Source organism: Chenopodium quinoa, unplaced genomic scaffold (assembly GCF_001683475.1).
Source record: "Chenopodium quinoa cultivar QQ74 unplaced genomic scaffold, ASM168347v1, whole genome shotgun sequence".
Lineage (NCBI taxonomy): Eukaryota > Viridiplantae > Streptophyta > Magnoliopsida > Caryophyllales > Amaranthaceae > Chenopodium > Chenopodium quinoa.
In genome coordinates, this window is record NW_018743021.1 from 475,310 (window position 1) to 489,927 (window position 14,618).

At 34.9% G+C, this 14,618-nt stretch overlaps 2 protein-coding genes and 1 pseudogene across 2 annotated transcripts; 2 read left to right on the forward strand and 1 right to left on the reverse strand.

Annotated features, from left to right (window-relative positions):
- The first annotated feature begins 2,182 nt into the window (after positions 1–2,182).
- LOC110730118 lies at positions 2,183–6,557 on the forward strand. The gene is made up of 5 exons (XM_021909893.1): positions 2,183–2,536; positions 2,841–4,788; positions 4,871–5,014; positions 5,139–6,029; positions 6,103–6,557. Exons 2-5 carry the CDS (start codon positions 2,842–2,844, stop codon positions 6,361–6,363), a joined length of 3,243 nt encoding a protein of 1,080 aa, XP_021765585.1. The 5' UTR covers positions 2,183–2,536; position 2,841; the 3' UTR covers positions 6,364–6,557.
- A 115-nt stretch (positions 6,558–6,672) lies between these two features.
- Positions 6,673–7,772, reverse strand: LOC110730015. Its single transcript, XM_021909796.1, has 2 exons — positions 7,433–7,772; positions 6,673–7,152 (listed from the first exon to the last, which is right to left on the reverse strand). The coding sequence occupies exon 2, from the start codon at positions 7,144–7,146 to the stop codon at positions 6,673–6,675; it is 474 nt and encodes a 157-aa protein (XP_021765488.1). The 5' UTR covers positions 7,147–7,152; positions 7,433–7,772.
- A 1,982-nt stretch (positions 7,773–9,754) lies between these two features.
- Positions 9,755–14,314, forward strand: LOC110730119 (annotated as a pseudogene).
- The last annotated feature ends 304 nt before the right edge of the window (positions 14,315–14,618 follow it).

The window sequence follows — 14,618 nt, forward strand, 5'->3', positions numbered from 1 at the left end:
TAGGTTTGAGTTAATAAAAGAAGTGCAAGTTGTAAATTAGTAAATTGGTCGTTTAAATGCAAATTGGATGGTTCCACCCACCTAATTGGACTAACGAAGGGTATTAAAAACCATGGTAAACATTTAGGTAAGTTTTATTTTCGGGCGAAAAAAAGTAAAAAAATTCCAAAATTGAAGGCTAATGTCCACGCTTTTTGAGAAATTTATGAGGTTTCGGGGCACGGTGTCAAACAGCCTTGAGATTTTAGGGGATACATCTCGGGGTCATATAATGCCGTTTGAAACCATATATGATCATTATATGTTTCCATAAATGTTTGTGGTAGACTTGATTTAATGAAATCGGTGCAAGTTGTAAATCGGTAAATTGGTCGTTTAAAGGCAAATTGGATGGTTCCATCCAGCCTATTGGACTCTCGGAGTGTATTAGAGACCATAGGAAACATTTTGGGCAATTTTTATTTCCGGGCGAATTTGAACCAAGTGACCTGAGTCGGTATTTCGAGTCGGGTCAACTTTGACAACTCTATTATTAATTAATCATAAACTGACTCATATGCGGCTAGCAAAAAAACATTGATTCATATGACAAAAAAGAAAAAGAAAATAATATTGGTGATCAAAGAAGGTTCCATCCCAAAACCATATGACAATAGAAGGACTAACTTCTTAGCCCTATTAAGTGAGTAACTCTCTCATCTTCAACCAATATGAGACATTTATTTACATGTGTTATTTAGTATGATATACTTCAACAACAGAGAGCCTGTTATGTACACTCAGGTGTACCGTACACTCGGGGTCAGTTAACTCATTAAATCAACAAATGAAACAAATAATTATTTGCTCATTTGTTGATTAAATGAGCAAGTGACCTGAATGTACCATACACCCGGATTTACATAACAAGTTCTATCAAGAACGCAATTTGAAACAATGTCAAAGTTGTAAAGTCCTATGCTTTTAACATTAATAAGAAAATTGAGAAAAAAAAAAAAAAACCTTCTTTAAAATTTAAACTAGCAATTGTACTTATAGTATTAGAGCCATAGCAAATATTAATAGAGCTTTTATTTTCAATTACCTATTTTTAGTTATGCATTTTCAAAATGAGAGAATTTGATTTTGGTGCTTTTAATAGTTTGGTAAAATAAAAACAAAGTATGGGTAGTCTCACTGTCTCATGAGCAACCTTAGCTTGCGCTTGACTTGAATAGGCAAATTATATTGCTAGTCTCATGAGCAACCTTAGCTTGCGCTTGACTTGAATAGGCAAATTATATTGCTAGTCATGATCAAGAAGCTTCAAATCAAATCTAACAATGGTGGTTCACTATGAAAAGGATAGCGAAATAGAAGGCCTAGCTAGACAAGTAAGACAACACAAGACTCCTTCTAAAATATAATAGGATAATGATCAGAACACTATGACTTACACATACGTACTCTTCCCTTTGATGTCTGATCCAGCAATAATGTGGCATTGAAAACTATGTTTTGAACATAAAGAACATTTAAAGTAGTTTTTTTTTTTTTTTTTTTTTTTTTTAAAAAAAAAAAAATTAATGGGGGTTTTGATCAACACCTCTTACACATTACGGAGTAATAGCTTATCCACTAATTTTAAAGCAAAACACTTATATTTTGCTACTCATACATCAGTACATACCTACATCCTAAAATTAGAAATATTAGTGTTTGAAGTTGATCCGAGAGTGACCAACTTTTCATATGAAGAAAGTCACTAATAATAATAATAATAATAATAATAATAATAATAATAATAATAATAATAATAATAATAGTAATAATAGTAATAGTAATAATAATAATAATAATAATAATAAGGGTCTGTTCTCATTGACTGAACTGAACTGAACTGAACTGAGCTGAACTGAACTGAAATGAATATTTTATAAGGCCCTGTTTGATTTACCTTAATTTTGCTGAACTGAAACTATTTTTACTGAACTGAACTTATTTTTACTGAACTGAACTTATTTTTACTGAACTGAACTTAATTTTAAGGGTATTTTCATTTTTACCACCTTCAAATAATGACTTTGTCGAATTTACCACCTCCAAAAAAAAAACATTTACTTTACCACCTCATAAAAAAATTAAACATCAGTATTACCACCTCATCTGAGCTCAGGTGACGGAAAACGCATGTGGGGCCCAGTTAACTGTCACTTCCCTCCAATTTAATTCTTTTAAAATCGATTTCCCTCTGTCTCCTCCTTTTCTCACCTTCCACCTTCCATAATCAATGTCTCACCAAATTTCTCACTTCCTCATCAATTTTCGTCTCTCTCTCCTTTGATTTTTCTTGATTCTCACTGTAACTGCTTCTCTCTCCTTTGATTTTTCTCTTTCTCTCTGTAAAAACTGAAACCCTAGATCAATTTGGGTGGTTGAAATCGAGCTGGAACCACAAAATTGCAACACATCAGCTTCTCTTGTCATCTTCCACAGGGTGAGGGGACCAAAAGCTTGGTAATTTGCTGACAGAAATCGAGATTCCTGACTACAAGAGGTACTTTAAACCCTTTATTAGTACATTTCGTTGGATTTATGGTTGTCAATTGGGGTAAAGTATGCCTTTTTTGGGAATCTGTGAATTAAAGTATTATAAACCCTAATTATGCGAATATTTGACTGAATTAGAGTGTGCATTTGTTAAATAATTAGTTAATTAGATTTACTTGTTTACTGTTAATTTAGTGCATAGTCAATGTGAATTGCTTTTACTTGCTGTAATTGGTGAATTGGTTGTTGTTGTTTACTGTAATTACTGAAATTGGTTATTGTTGTGTGTGCTTTTGTTGGTGTTGTTACAGAATGGACACAGTGGACTTAAAAATTACAGTAGGGGGTGCCTTTATACCTTCTTTAGCTGGTAAAAATAGAAGGGTGTTAACTTGGGATGGTGGGTGGGTTTATTGGATGAGAAAAGTGGAAAAAAATAAGATAGATGTACACTTTTTGAGGCAAGCAGCTATACATGGGTTTGTGTATGTGAATGTGAAGGTTCCTAGGGGGTTTAGTTGCTGGTATAAACAAAAGGGCAAGTCTTGGGTGAATGGTAAAAGGGAGCTTGTTGATGGTGAGGTGAATGGTTTCCTAGAGTCTGTGAACAAAGAGGGGGCATGTGAGATGTATGTTACCAGTCATGAGCCAATTGAAGGGACTAACAAAACACCCTTCAAATGTATAGCTGGGAATGAGCTAACCCCTGCACAAAGGAAGGAACTGAAAAAGAGGTTTGGTGGGCCTAAAGTATATAAACCCAGCCCAGAACTTAGTAAGCCCACTGAAGAAGAGCCATTTAGGAGAAGCCCTAGGTTAAAAGGCATTGTTATACATGACAGAGAGGCTGAGGAGAGGCTTCCTAGGGCAGAGAAAGTGAATGCTAATACACATAAAGGGAAGGGTAAACTCACTGCTGCAGATAAGGGTAAGGCTAAGGTTGGGGATGAGACTGGAAATTTAGCTAATTTAGTGAGAAAAATAAAAGAAAGAGTGAGGAGCTTAAGGGATGACAGTGATGTGTTTAGTGATGAGGATGGTGATACAGAGTCTTCTGATTCTGAGTTGAGTGATTTTGAGTTAGAAGTTGATGAGGGAGAGGAGGACTTATACTCTGATGATGATGAACAGTGGTTGAAGAAAAATTTAGACCATATTAACAGTGAGGTGAAAGGCAGTTTGAGGGGAGTTAGTGAAGGAGGGGATCAAAGTGATGATGAGGACACAGGGTTTGACATAGAAAGAAATCTACAGAAAATTGAAGTGAGGGTTGAAGAGGAGGCAGCTTGTGATTCTGATGAGCTAAAGAGTGTGGAAGGTGATTCAGATGATGATCAGGGTAGTGTTACTTGGTTTAACCCTGAGACAGACTTTGAAAGGGCTATCAAATTTGTAGTTGGTCAAAGGTTCAGTGATGTGCAAACAATGAGAAAAGCTTTGAGACAACATGCAATTGAAAATAGGTATGAGTATTACCTTCTTCACAATGATTCAAAGAGGCTAACAGCATATTGCAAAAGGAAATGCAAGTGTGTGTATAACAAGAACAGTTGTAGGATAGTGAAGTGTACATGTAGTAAGGGTGTTAGGTGTAGGTTCAAGTTTTATGCAACAAGGCTTGTGAAATCAGAGGCTTGGCAAATTAAGACACTAAGGCTGAAGCATAGGTGTGTTAGGAGTAAAATGAACAACAAGGTGACAGCAGAGTTCCTTGCTGACAGGTACTTGGAGGAGTTCAGGGGCAACCCCAGATGGAAGATTAAACAGATTCAGGACAGGGCCTTGAATGACTTGGGGATCAAAATTACATACTCCAAGGCTTGGTTGGCTAGAAGCAGGGCAAAGCTTATAATATATGGCTCTTCATCAGAGCAATACTCAAAGGTTTGGGACTATGGGAAGGCACTGCTGAAATGGAACCCAGGGAGTGAGTGTAATGTGGTGGTGGATGATATTAATCAAATTGAAAGACCAATTTTTATGAGGATGTTTGTGTGCTTAGCTGCACTTAGGGATGGATTCATTTCTGGTTGCAGACCAGTAATTGGGGTGGATGGGTGCCATCTAAAAGGGGCATACCCTGGGCAGATCTTGGTTGCAGTTGGAAAAGATGGCAATAATTCCATCTTCCCAATTGCTTGGGCAACTGCAGAGATTGAGAACAAGGACAGCTGGTGCTGGTTTCTGGAGAGCTTGCTCAAGGCACTTTGTGTGTATGACCAAGGAGATGGCTTGACTTTTATGTCTGACAGACAGAAAGTAAGTGGGTTGTGTTTGTGTTTAAATTACTTTGCTTTTGAATTTTCTGTACACTAACTTGTTAGTTTTGCCTTGTGTGTAGGGTCTCATAGAAGCATTTGCAGATGTGGCCCCCAAAGCTGAGCTCAGATTTTGTGTGAGGCATATTTGGTCAAATTTCAAACTGAAATTTCATGGTGCAACTTTCAAGGAATTGTTCTGGGCTGCTGCTAGGGCAAGCACTCTGGTAAGCTTCTATTTAGGTTCTTTTATGTCAGTTTTATGGTGAACTATAATGTATGCTAGGAACATTTAGTTTTGCACATGGTTGTTGTTGTGTTGAATGGTTGTCATGTGTGTGGTTGTATCAGTTTGAGTTTGAAGTTGCTATGGAAAGTATCAATTTTTTGGATGAAGAAGCATACCAGTGGTTGTCAAACATTGACCCCCAGCACTGGTCAAGGCATGCTTTCTCTACAAACTGCAAGTCTAACATGTTGTTAAACAACATGTGTGAGACATTTAATGCAGTGATTAGAGATGCCAGAGACAAGCCTATTCTAACTCAAATGGAATGGCTTAGAAGATATATGATGAAGAGGAGTAATGACAAATGGGAGGCAGCAAAGTCTTGGGAAGGTTTACTAACCCCATTTGTCAACAAAGTCTTTGATGGGTTGGAGAAGTATGCCATGACATGTGAGGTTACAGCTTCAAGGGATGAAATTTATGAGGTGAAATACAAGGATGATCAGTGCATTGTGGATCTGCAAGAGAGAAAATGCACTTGTTATAGATGGGAGTTGACAGGAATACCTTGTGTCCATGCATTTGCTTGCATAATGGACAAAAGGGATGATCCTGAGTTGTATGTGCACCCACATTACTATAGGGTGACATACTTGGCTGCATATGAGAACCCAATACAGCCAATGCCTGGCCCTAAGAATTGGGAAAAGGTCAAGCTCAGACAGCCTTTGCCACCTATGCTGAAAGTGCAGCCAGGAAGACCTAAGGCAAATAAGAGAAAGCTTGAACCAGGGGAGGGCACTTCTGCAGCACCTGAGGGCAAGAAGCCAAAGGTGATGAAACAATGCAAGAATTGTGGTGGGTTTGGCCACTTTGCCAAAACATGCAAGGCTGAAGCAGCACCAGAACAGCCTAACCCACCTGCAACAAATCCAAAGGGTGGGAGGCCACAGATGCAGACTCCTTGGCTTAAGGAACAGAGAAAGAAAAGTGAAGAGAAAGCAGCAAGACAGGTATTTTGTGTATTTTGTGACTTGAGTGTATTTAGTGGCTTTGTTTCTGAGTCTTGTCATACTGTGATTGCAGGCTGCACTGAAGTTGCCACAATATCAGCCTCCAACAACAGCACAGGCTGGGTCAAGTAATGCTTCACCTGCAACTGCTGTGTCAAGCCAGCCTGCAACAAGAACAGAGCCTTTGCCAACTCAGCCTGTTACCAGGAGCAACAGGAGCCTGAGTCAGCCCACAAGAGTGCCAACAACTACTCCTCCCAAAGTCAAAATACAGACCAGGTCCAAGCTTCATGTAATGACAAGCAAGAAGGACAAGGATCTCAATCAACTGTGACCCTAGGTCTACTCATTAGTATTTTGTAATAGACAACCAAGTTTATTTGGTAGTTGAACAATGATAGTTGAACAATGATTTTGCACAAAGGTGCCTTAACTTTTGTCTCAGCCAATGTAAAACAATTTCAAACATTGTGTTGCAAGTACTAATACGAATTGTGATATGTTTCTACCAAAAAGTTCCATTTCTCATTGATGTTGTTAAAAGTAGTACAAGAAATGTCATCCCAACATCCACACATAATAATTCAACAAAACACAACATAAGTTGGGGATTTTTTTTGTTTCTAAGCATTCCTAAATGAACCTAAGATCTAAAATACATAGCCAGTACCAAACCAAAACAACAAAACACAACAATAGCATGTACTGTGAGCATTTTCTTTGTTGTTGCATTGCTGCCATGCACTTCCTTGATCATCTTCTTCCTGTCTGAGCTAAGAGCTTTGCATTTCATCTTCAAGCTGTCAATCTCATTGAGCAAGCACCTCCTTTGTCCACTAACATCATCAACTTCCCTCTTCATGTCATTCAGCTCTCCCTTCATTAGTTTCTTGTCCAGCAGCAAGTTGTTAATCACCTCTGTTTGCCAAGGTGTTCCATCTGGTTGATCCACCCACTCAAAAGCTTTACACCCCCTTGACTCAGTCACAGGATCATAGAATTTGCAGGTCCTAAACTTGCGTCCTGGGTTCTCCCTAGTCCAAGCACTCAGCCTAGACATTGGAACTCCACATTGGCATTTTTTCTCCTTTGAGGGTGACATGCTAACTGAAGACATTCCCTTCTGAAATTCAGTAAGAACAAGAATGAAATTAATTGTATTTGAACACAATCACCATAATATAACCCTAATTTCAGTAGCCAATTCACATAACAAAAACCCCCAATCTAATTTAATCTTACATGAACCCTAAGTATTTTAATTCAAATTGGGGTTTAATTGACCTCACAAAACGCCCAATTTCAATTACTCTTACCAAATGCAACATAATCACGCAACGAATTGCCAAAAAATTACAACAGAAATCACGAAAATTGCTAGAGAATTAACGACAATGGCTTACCTATTTGATGCTTGTTGTCGAGGAGTTCAATTGATTGTTTGATAATTAGAGGGTTTGGGATTGTTAAGGTTGCCCAAAAATACTGATTTGTGAAGAAAATCGCAAAAATTAATCTCCAATCTGCAAGAATTTGGTGTACAAATGAAGAACTAGGTTTAAATAAAAGGGAAATCGAGAGAAATTTGGGAAAAAATAAAAAACTAGCCGTTATGCTGGGCCCCACATGCGTTTTCCGTCACCTGAGCTCAGATGAGGTGGTAATACTGATGTTTAATTTTTTTATGAGGTGGTAAAGTAAATGTTTTTTTTTTGGAGGTGGTAAATTCGACAAAGTCATTATTTGAAGGTGGTAAAAATGAAAATACCCTAATTTTAATGAACTGAAACTATTTTTACTGAAATTAAATTATTTTTACTGAACTGAAATTATTTTTTTTTACTGATTTTCTATTATAATTTTTCTTTAAGAAAACTGAATTTTACTGAACTGAACTTATTTTTACTGAACTGAAATTAATTTTACTGAACTGAACTTATTTTTACTGAACTGAAATTATTTTTACTTAATATTATTTTTGTAAGGTGAAAAGAACAGGGCCTAAGAGAAGGAAATTAGGAGCTGAACTGAACTGGACTAAGTTGAAATGAGCTGAACTGAACTGAACTGAACTGAACTGAATTTTAACGTAAGAGAACAGGTTCTAATTATGCCAAACGTCCCATAGTCCTATGTATATAACATTATGACTACGTACCATCACAAATCTAAGTAAAAGACCACCGCCTCAAAGTCTCAAACAGTTAAACTAAACTTGGAAAAAACGCAAATTAAATGTTGTTAATCCTATCTTCTATCTAAATGTCTTCAATTCAATACGCCTTGGTCTTGCCATCAACAAAGGTGGCGTTGAATCCGGAATAATCGTTAATTATATGATTAATTAATGTTGTTAGAAGTACCATCTAAGAAGGTGTGTTACTTAATTTTAAATTGGCTGTCTGTTTTGGTTCATTAAGAGGCTAGATTTCGTATCACACCCATTGTTTTGATTGCTATATGACTTATAAGCCCAACAAAATTCCTTGCTTAGGGCAGCTAGTCAGAAATGTGGTTTCTCGACTCGAATTCAACTGTAACCTAAGACAAGTACAGACAACATATACTATTTTGAGAGTGAGGGTTAACTCACTTGATTAAAACTTTCCTCTAATTTGCAGGATATCCTAAGAATGTACGATTCCATCATCGGTTCTTATGGATATTTAAACACATAAAAAAAACAATATTTTAAAAATTCAATAAATACTAAAATAATTAGTGAGCAAACTAAAATAGTGAATGTTTGCAAGAAAATAATTCCTTCAATTTGATTAATTTTTAATTTTTTAATTTTTAAAGAAAAATTGTCAAGCTTGTATATGTACTATGTCTTATGTACGTATATAGGTCATCATTTGTCTGGTCTTACGTACGTGCGGCATGGACTTGGCACTAAGAAACCACTTCTTGAAATGGCATGCACTAGGCAACCTTACAACTATTTTGATAGTAACTTACAATTAATCTATTGATGTTATTGGAGTATACTAAGCCAAATAGAATGTCCAATTGCTTTATTTTGACAATATCTTCTTTTACTATACTCTTTAAAATAAGCATGTGAAGTTTATTTTGATTCAATGGTCATATTATTTGTCTTAATTAACAAAGACTAAAGTTAGCTATGATTATGTACAAATGAATAGAATAGTAAATTCTACACCATTATATTAGCAGTGTCATATATATATCGGTCATTTCTCTACATTATACCTCCCTAAGACCCTTTTTCAGAGGAAATAAATAAATTTTATCGATCATATTTTGCACAAGTACAATGTCCCTTTCTATAACACAAACACGTGCACAAGTACGAAAAAATTATCGTACGTACATTAAACACATCACTTTCTATTTCTTTGTGGAAATATAAACCAAACTAACTAAATACTTTACACTCTATTCTAAAGTCGTTTCGATGTGAAATTATAAAAAGAAAAAATTACTATGTATTAATTTGTAATAAGTTGTAAATATAAATTAAAGATTAGAATCTATATGTAAATGAAAGGGGAAAAAAAAGATAGAATGAGATAAAAGGGATTTTAGTCAATCAAATTGAAATCAATGCAACAGGGAAAATAATTTAATTAATGTAGAAACAAATTTTCATATTTAGTAACAAATCAGGCAAAATGTACGATTGAAAATTTACTCTAAAGTTTCCTTATATTTATTATTTCATTTCCTTTCCAACAACCAAACATTAAAAAAATATCAAGTCAATAAAAAGAATTATTTTTCCAAAAAAAATAACAAAAAAAGCATGTTGTGGTATAAAATAGACATAAAATAGAAGATTTGAATTTCCTATAAAAAGGCACATTTGTTGAGAGACAACATTATAAACGAGTAAACCGAAAGAAAAGAACAAAATAAAAAAGAGAGAAAACAAGAAAAAGAGAGTAAAAAAAAAAAAATGGAAAACGGTGGAACAACAAACGTTAATGGTGTGAACAAAACATGGAGATTCAAGGGTAAAGAAGATAGTTACAATCACAACAATGGTGGGTGCACAGTAATAGCAAAAGCCGAAAATACGAATACAAATGGTACGAAAAATGCGAGTAGAGGTGTTACGGTTAGAGAAGCTAGGACTATGATTATGGAGAATTTAAACCCTCATGATCAAAGGCCAATGCTTGCTCTAGCTCATGGTGATCCTTCTATTTTCCCCTGTTTTCGGACTTGTCGAAACGCCGAGGCTGCTGTTGTTGACGCTCTTAGCTCCGGTCAGTTTAACTCCTATGGCACCGCCGTTGGCCTCCCTCCTGCTAGAAAGTACGTTTCCTCTTCTCTTGATTTTTTTGTTAATAATTAATTAAATTGTTAGTCACTTTGATTTCTTGTCAAAAAATTTGTATTTTTAAGAATAACATAAGTGTACGTACAAATGTACAATATTTTGTTAAGCATGAAATGAGATTTCAATGAAAAATTGACTAAGAGTAAATTCATTAGATGTTAGTAAATTAATAATTACTTGTTTTTCCCTATTCTTTTTTCTGTTTTGTTTTTGCAAGTGGTAAGATTTTGTCAAAAAAACAGCTATTGAATAGGTTTAATTGCAGAAAATCAGAATAATCATGCTTTGAAAATTTCCCAAATTTTTACTTGACGTAGTCTAGTGATTGTCCTGTCAACACGTTGAGTAATTAACTAATTACTAATTAGTTGTACGAGAATTGAACATTAAGGCCGGAACCCCGCTCCCCCAAATTTAAAATTAACAAGATTTGGACTTGGTTGACTAGAGTATTATCTTGGAATTAAGGGTATATCAACATGTACGGAAAAATTAATAGAGTAGAGAAATTGCAAAGAGGAATAAATACAACCTTGAAATTGAGATTCAATCGCGCTCCTGGCTCGAGTATAAGAGACTGATTCACATAAATTTTTTGCTCAATATATTTATCTGATAAGATAAGAGAAATACGAAATAATACTTTGTAACATAAAAACAAATGTTACAATATGCTTATTAAGATGGCAATTAATGTGATGTTACAAGAATTTGTAACCTTCATGAGTACTATCAAAAGATCATTATAGAGCTCGTAAGGAGAAATTGATTCAAGGCTTTTAAACCTGTTATTTACACAATTACAAGAATTTGCTTTATAGATTTTATTGCAATATGCTAACATTGAGTAACAAATTGATCATTTTAATGATTAGTCGCGTCTTACATATGTGAATGAAAGAATACGTACTTAAATATGACTTGCCATAGAAATTTTTTTTAAGTAATTTTTCTGTTGAGGAAGTCTATTTGTTTTAAATGTCATATTTTCTCAATCTCTCATTATTGAATTGAGTTAAATATTTTGCAAGATGATCCTCTAGGGCATTGGTCTAGTTGAAGCACTCTCGCACTATCCTGATCCTAACATCCAAATCGATATCATACTAATGTTGGAATTTGGAAAATCGAATCCAACAATATAGACCATTACATTTTTTTAGTCTAAACTAGAGATTTCTAAACTGTCTGTATTACGAAGATTATATATCAGATTACTCATATTACGAAATATTTTTCAGCTTGATAGCATACACGACTAGTATTTGTGGACGAAAATGTACCTAATGTCACATGTTTTGTAAGGGGGAGTAGATGGAGTAGTTTACACGATTAAATATGTGAAAGAATGTCGTCAGTAATTCTTATGCTTAAATTAGGGACCATATTTTCATACTTTAATTTTGGTCCCTCCTAATATTTTGCTGCCTACTCTTAACTAATCCAACCACACGTACAAATTGCACATTTAAAGGTTGCATTTAATTTCTCTGATATTACCTTGATGTGTTACTCAAAATTTGTTGGTTGTTCTTGAACAGGGCTGTGGCAGAGTACCTTTCTCATGATCTTCCCTATGATCTTTCCGCAAATGATGTAGTCCTTACACTAGGTTGTACTCAAGCAATTGATATTGCACTTACTTCACTTGCTTCTCCTGGTGCTAATGTATTGCTACCTAGACCGGGCTACCCGTACTACGAAGTTTTTTCAGCTCATATCGGACTTGAAACACGTCACTTTGATCTTGTCCCGAAAAATGGTTGGGAAGTTGATCTTGATTCTATTGAAGCTTTGGCTGATGCCAATACCGTGGCTATGGTTATTGTAAACCCCGGTAACCCTTGTGGTAACGTTTTCACGTATAACCATTTACAAAAGGTATAATACGGAAATAATGTGCTAGACATTTATATTAAATCGACTTTTTTGTCAAAAATAATCTCTAATATATAAGTGAACAAATGTTTAATCCATTGCGTTGACAGGTGGCAGAGGTTGCGAAAAAACTTGGGATTTTGGTGATTAGTGATGAAGTTTATGGTCACCTTACCTTTGGAAGCAACCCATTTGTACCAATGGGTGTGTTTGGAAACATTGTTCCAGTCATCACTGTTGGGTCATTATCCAAGCGATGGATTGTTCCTGGTTGGCGCCTTGGTTGGCTTGTCACAAATGATACTCATGGCATCTTGCAAAAATATGGGGTACGTGTACCAATTAACTTCTTTTCGTTACATACTCTGTACTCTCATTTCTTTGTAAGAATGTAGATATAAAAGTGGTTGTGGGATTGAATCTCATCATTAAGGTCGCCTTGAATTGGACCCCTCAAGTGAACTCCTTAGAGTTTATATACGTTTTGTCCCATGAGTTATTACTTACTCCGTATTAGTTACGCATACCAATATATCAGTACCATGTTGCATAGATGTATTATTACTTGTAGATAATTTTATATTGTACTCCGAAAGTCCGAAATGAAATTGTACTATTCAAATTAAGCTAAGCACTAGTATACGATGTGTAAACTCAGGGTTGTCTTTGGTTTTGGTTGTATTAGGTCATGGAGAGCATTAAGCGTATTGCAAGCATATCAGCTGACCCTGCTTCCTTCATTCAGGTTACACATTTGAGCATTTTATACATTATTTGACACACATTTTCTACATTATTGGAACGATATTTGTAACGAAACAAATACTTGTTACATTATATTTTATCTCATTTAGATCCTATTTTCACACATTGTTTAGAAATTCTTAAACTTTGTCTCTATTCCCACAATTTTCAGGGGGCAGTTCCTCAAATTCTTGAAAAAAACAAGCAAGGAATTCTTTTCAAGAGTCATCAACATTCTAAAGAATGATGCAGATATTTGCTATGACAAACTTCAGGAGATTCCATGCCTCATTTGCCCATATAAACCAGAAGGATCCATGTTTGTGATGGTAAGGAACAAATTTAATCATAAAACGTCGTGTTCCCACGCTTCAAATATATTATTGAGATTACATCTAATAAATACATTAGGTCACCTTAACTTTCGACCAATATTTTTTTTTATGATTATATATAATAGAAATGTTGTATAAAATACACTAATTTCGACTAAAGAGGGCCATCATTTGATGACGTTGTTTTCAACTTTTAAGAGTCTAACTTGATACTGGTCAAATATAAAATCGAAACTAATTAATGTTTTAACAGTATAACTTGATACTGGTCAAATATAAAATCTAAACTAATTAATGTTTTAACAGTATAACTTGATACTAGTCAAATACAAAATCTAGAATATGCTTTTAAGTACTACTGTAGTATGACTTATGGCTGCTATATGGCATGCATGTTGCAGGTCAAACTCGATTTGTCTCAATTAGATGGAATTATTGACGACATTGATTTTTGCATTAAGCTTGCCAAAGAGGAGAAGATGATCATCCTACCAGGTAAGAAATTTCAAATTTTACATGTCTACTTTTATCCGAAATTAATTGTAACGCTATTAAAGTTATTTTAAACGGAAGTAACATCATATCACCTGTGTGTAACACATTTTGGCGTGTACCTAACATTTAATTTTTGGACCAAGTAATTAATATCTTCGGTTATTTAATTTATTACGACGTTGAACAGGTGTGACAATGGGATCAAAGAATTGGTTGCGCGTAACTTTTGCGTTGGAGCCAACAGCTCTTGAAGATGGACTTGAGAGATTGAAGGCATTTTGTCAAAGACATGCTACAACAAACAAATAACTTAAGTTTTCTTAAATTTTCCTTTTTAGGAAGAGTGACAAAACAATTAATTGTTAGGTATGGGTAATGGGTGGGATGTTTCCTTTGCGCCTAGGTTAATTATTATCTCTTCTACCTTCTTACGTACCATTTTTAAAAAGTGGTTGTTTGGCATTTGAATTAGTTTGATTTTGAGTTTCTAGACTCTTGGAAGATTCTCTTGAGCTTCAATTTAATTTATGTTATCGATAATTTTAATTAAGATGTTCCCTGTTATCTTCCTTTTAATTTTTGTTGAGGATGATATGTTGAAATGGATGGAAATATAAAAAAACTTATTTTGAATTTGTGGGTTAGTCTTCACACTAAATAGTACTATTTAAAACTCTACTAAATCATCTACAGAAATAAGGTATTAATGCTTCAAAATCTCTTGTTTCTAGCTAATGAGCCCAAACTTGATTTTATTGACAGAATTTGTGTAAGGAATGTTAAATACTATACAACTTTTCACTGCAATTCTTCAAAATCTTAAAAGTG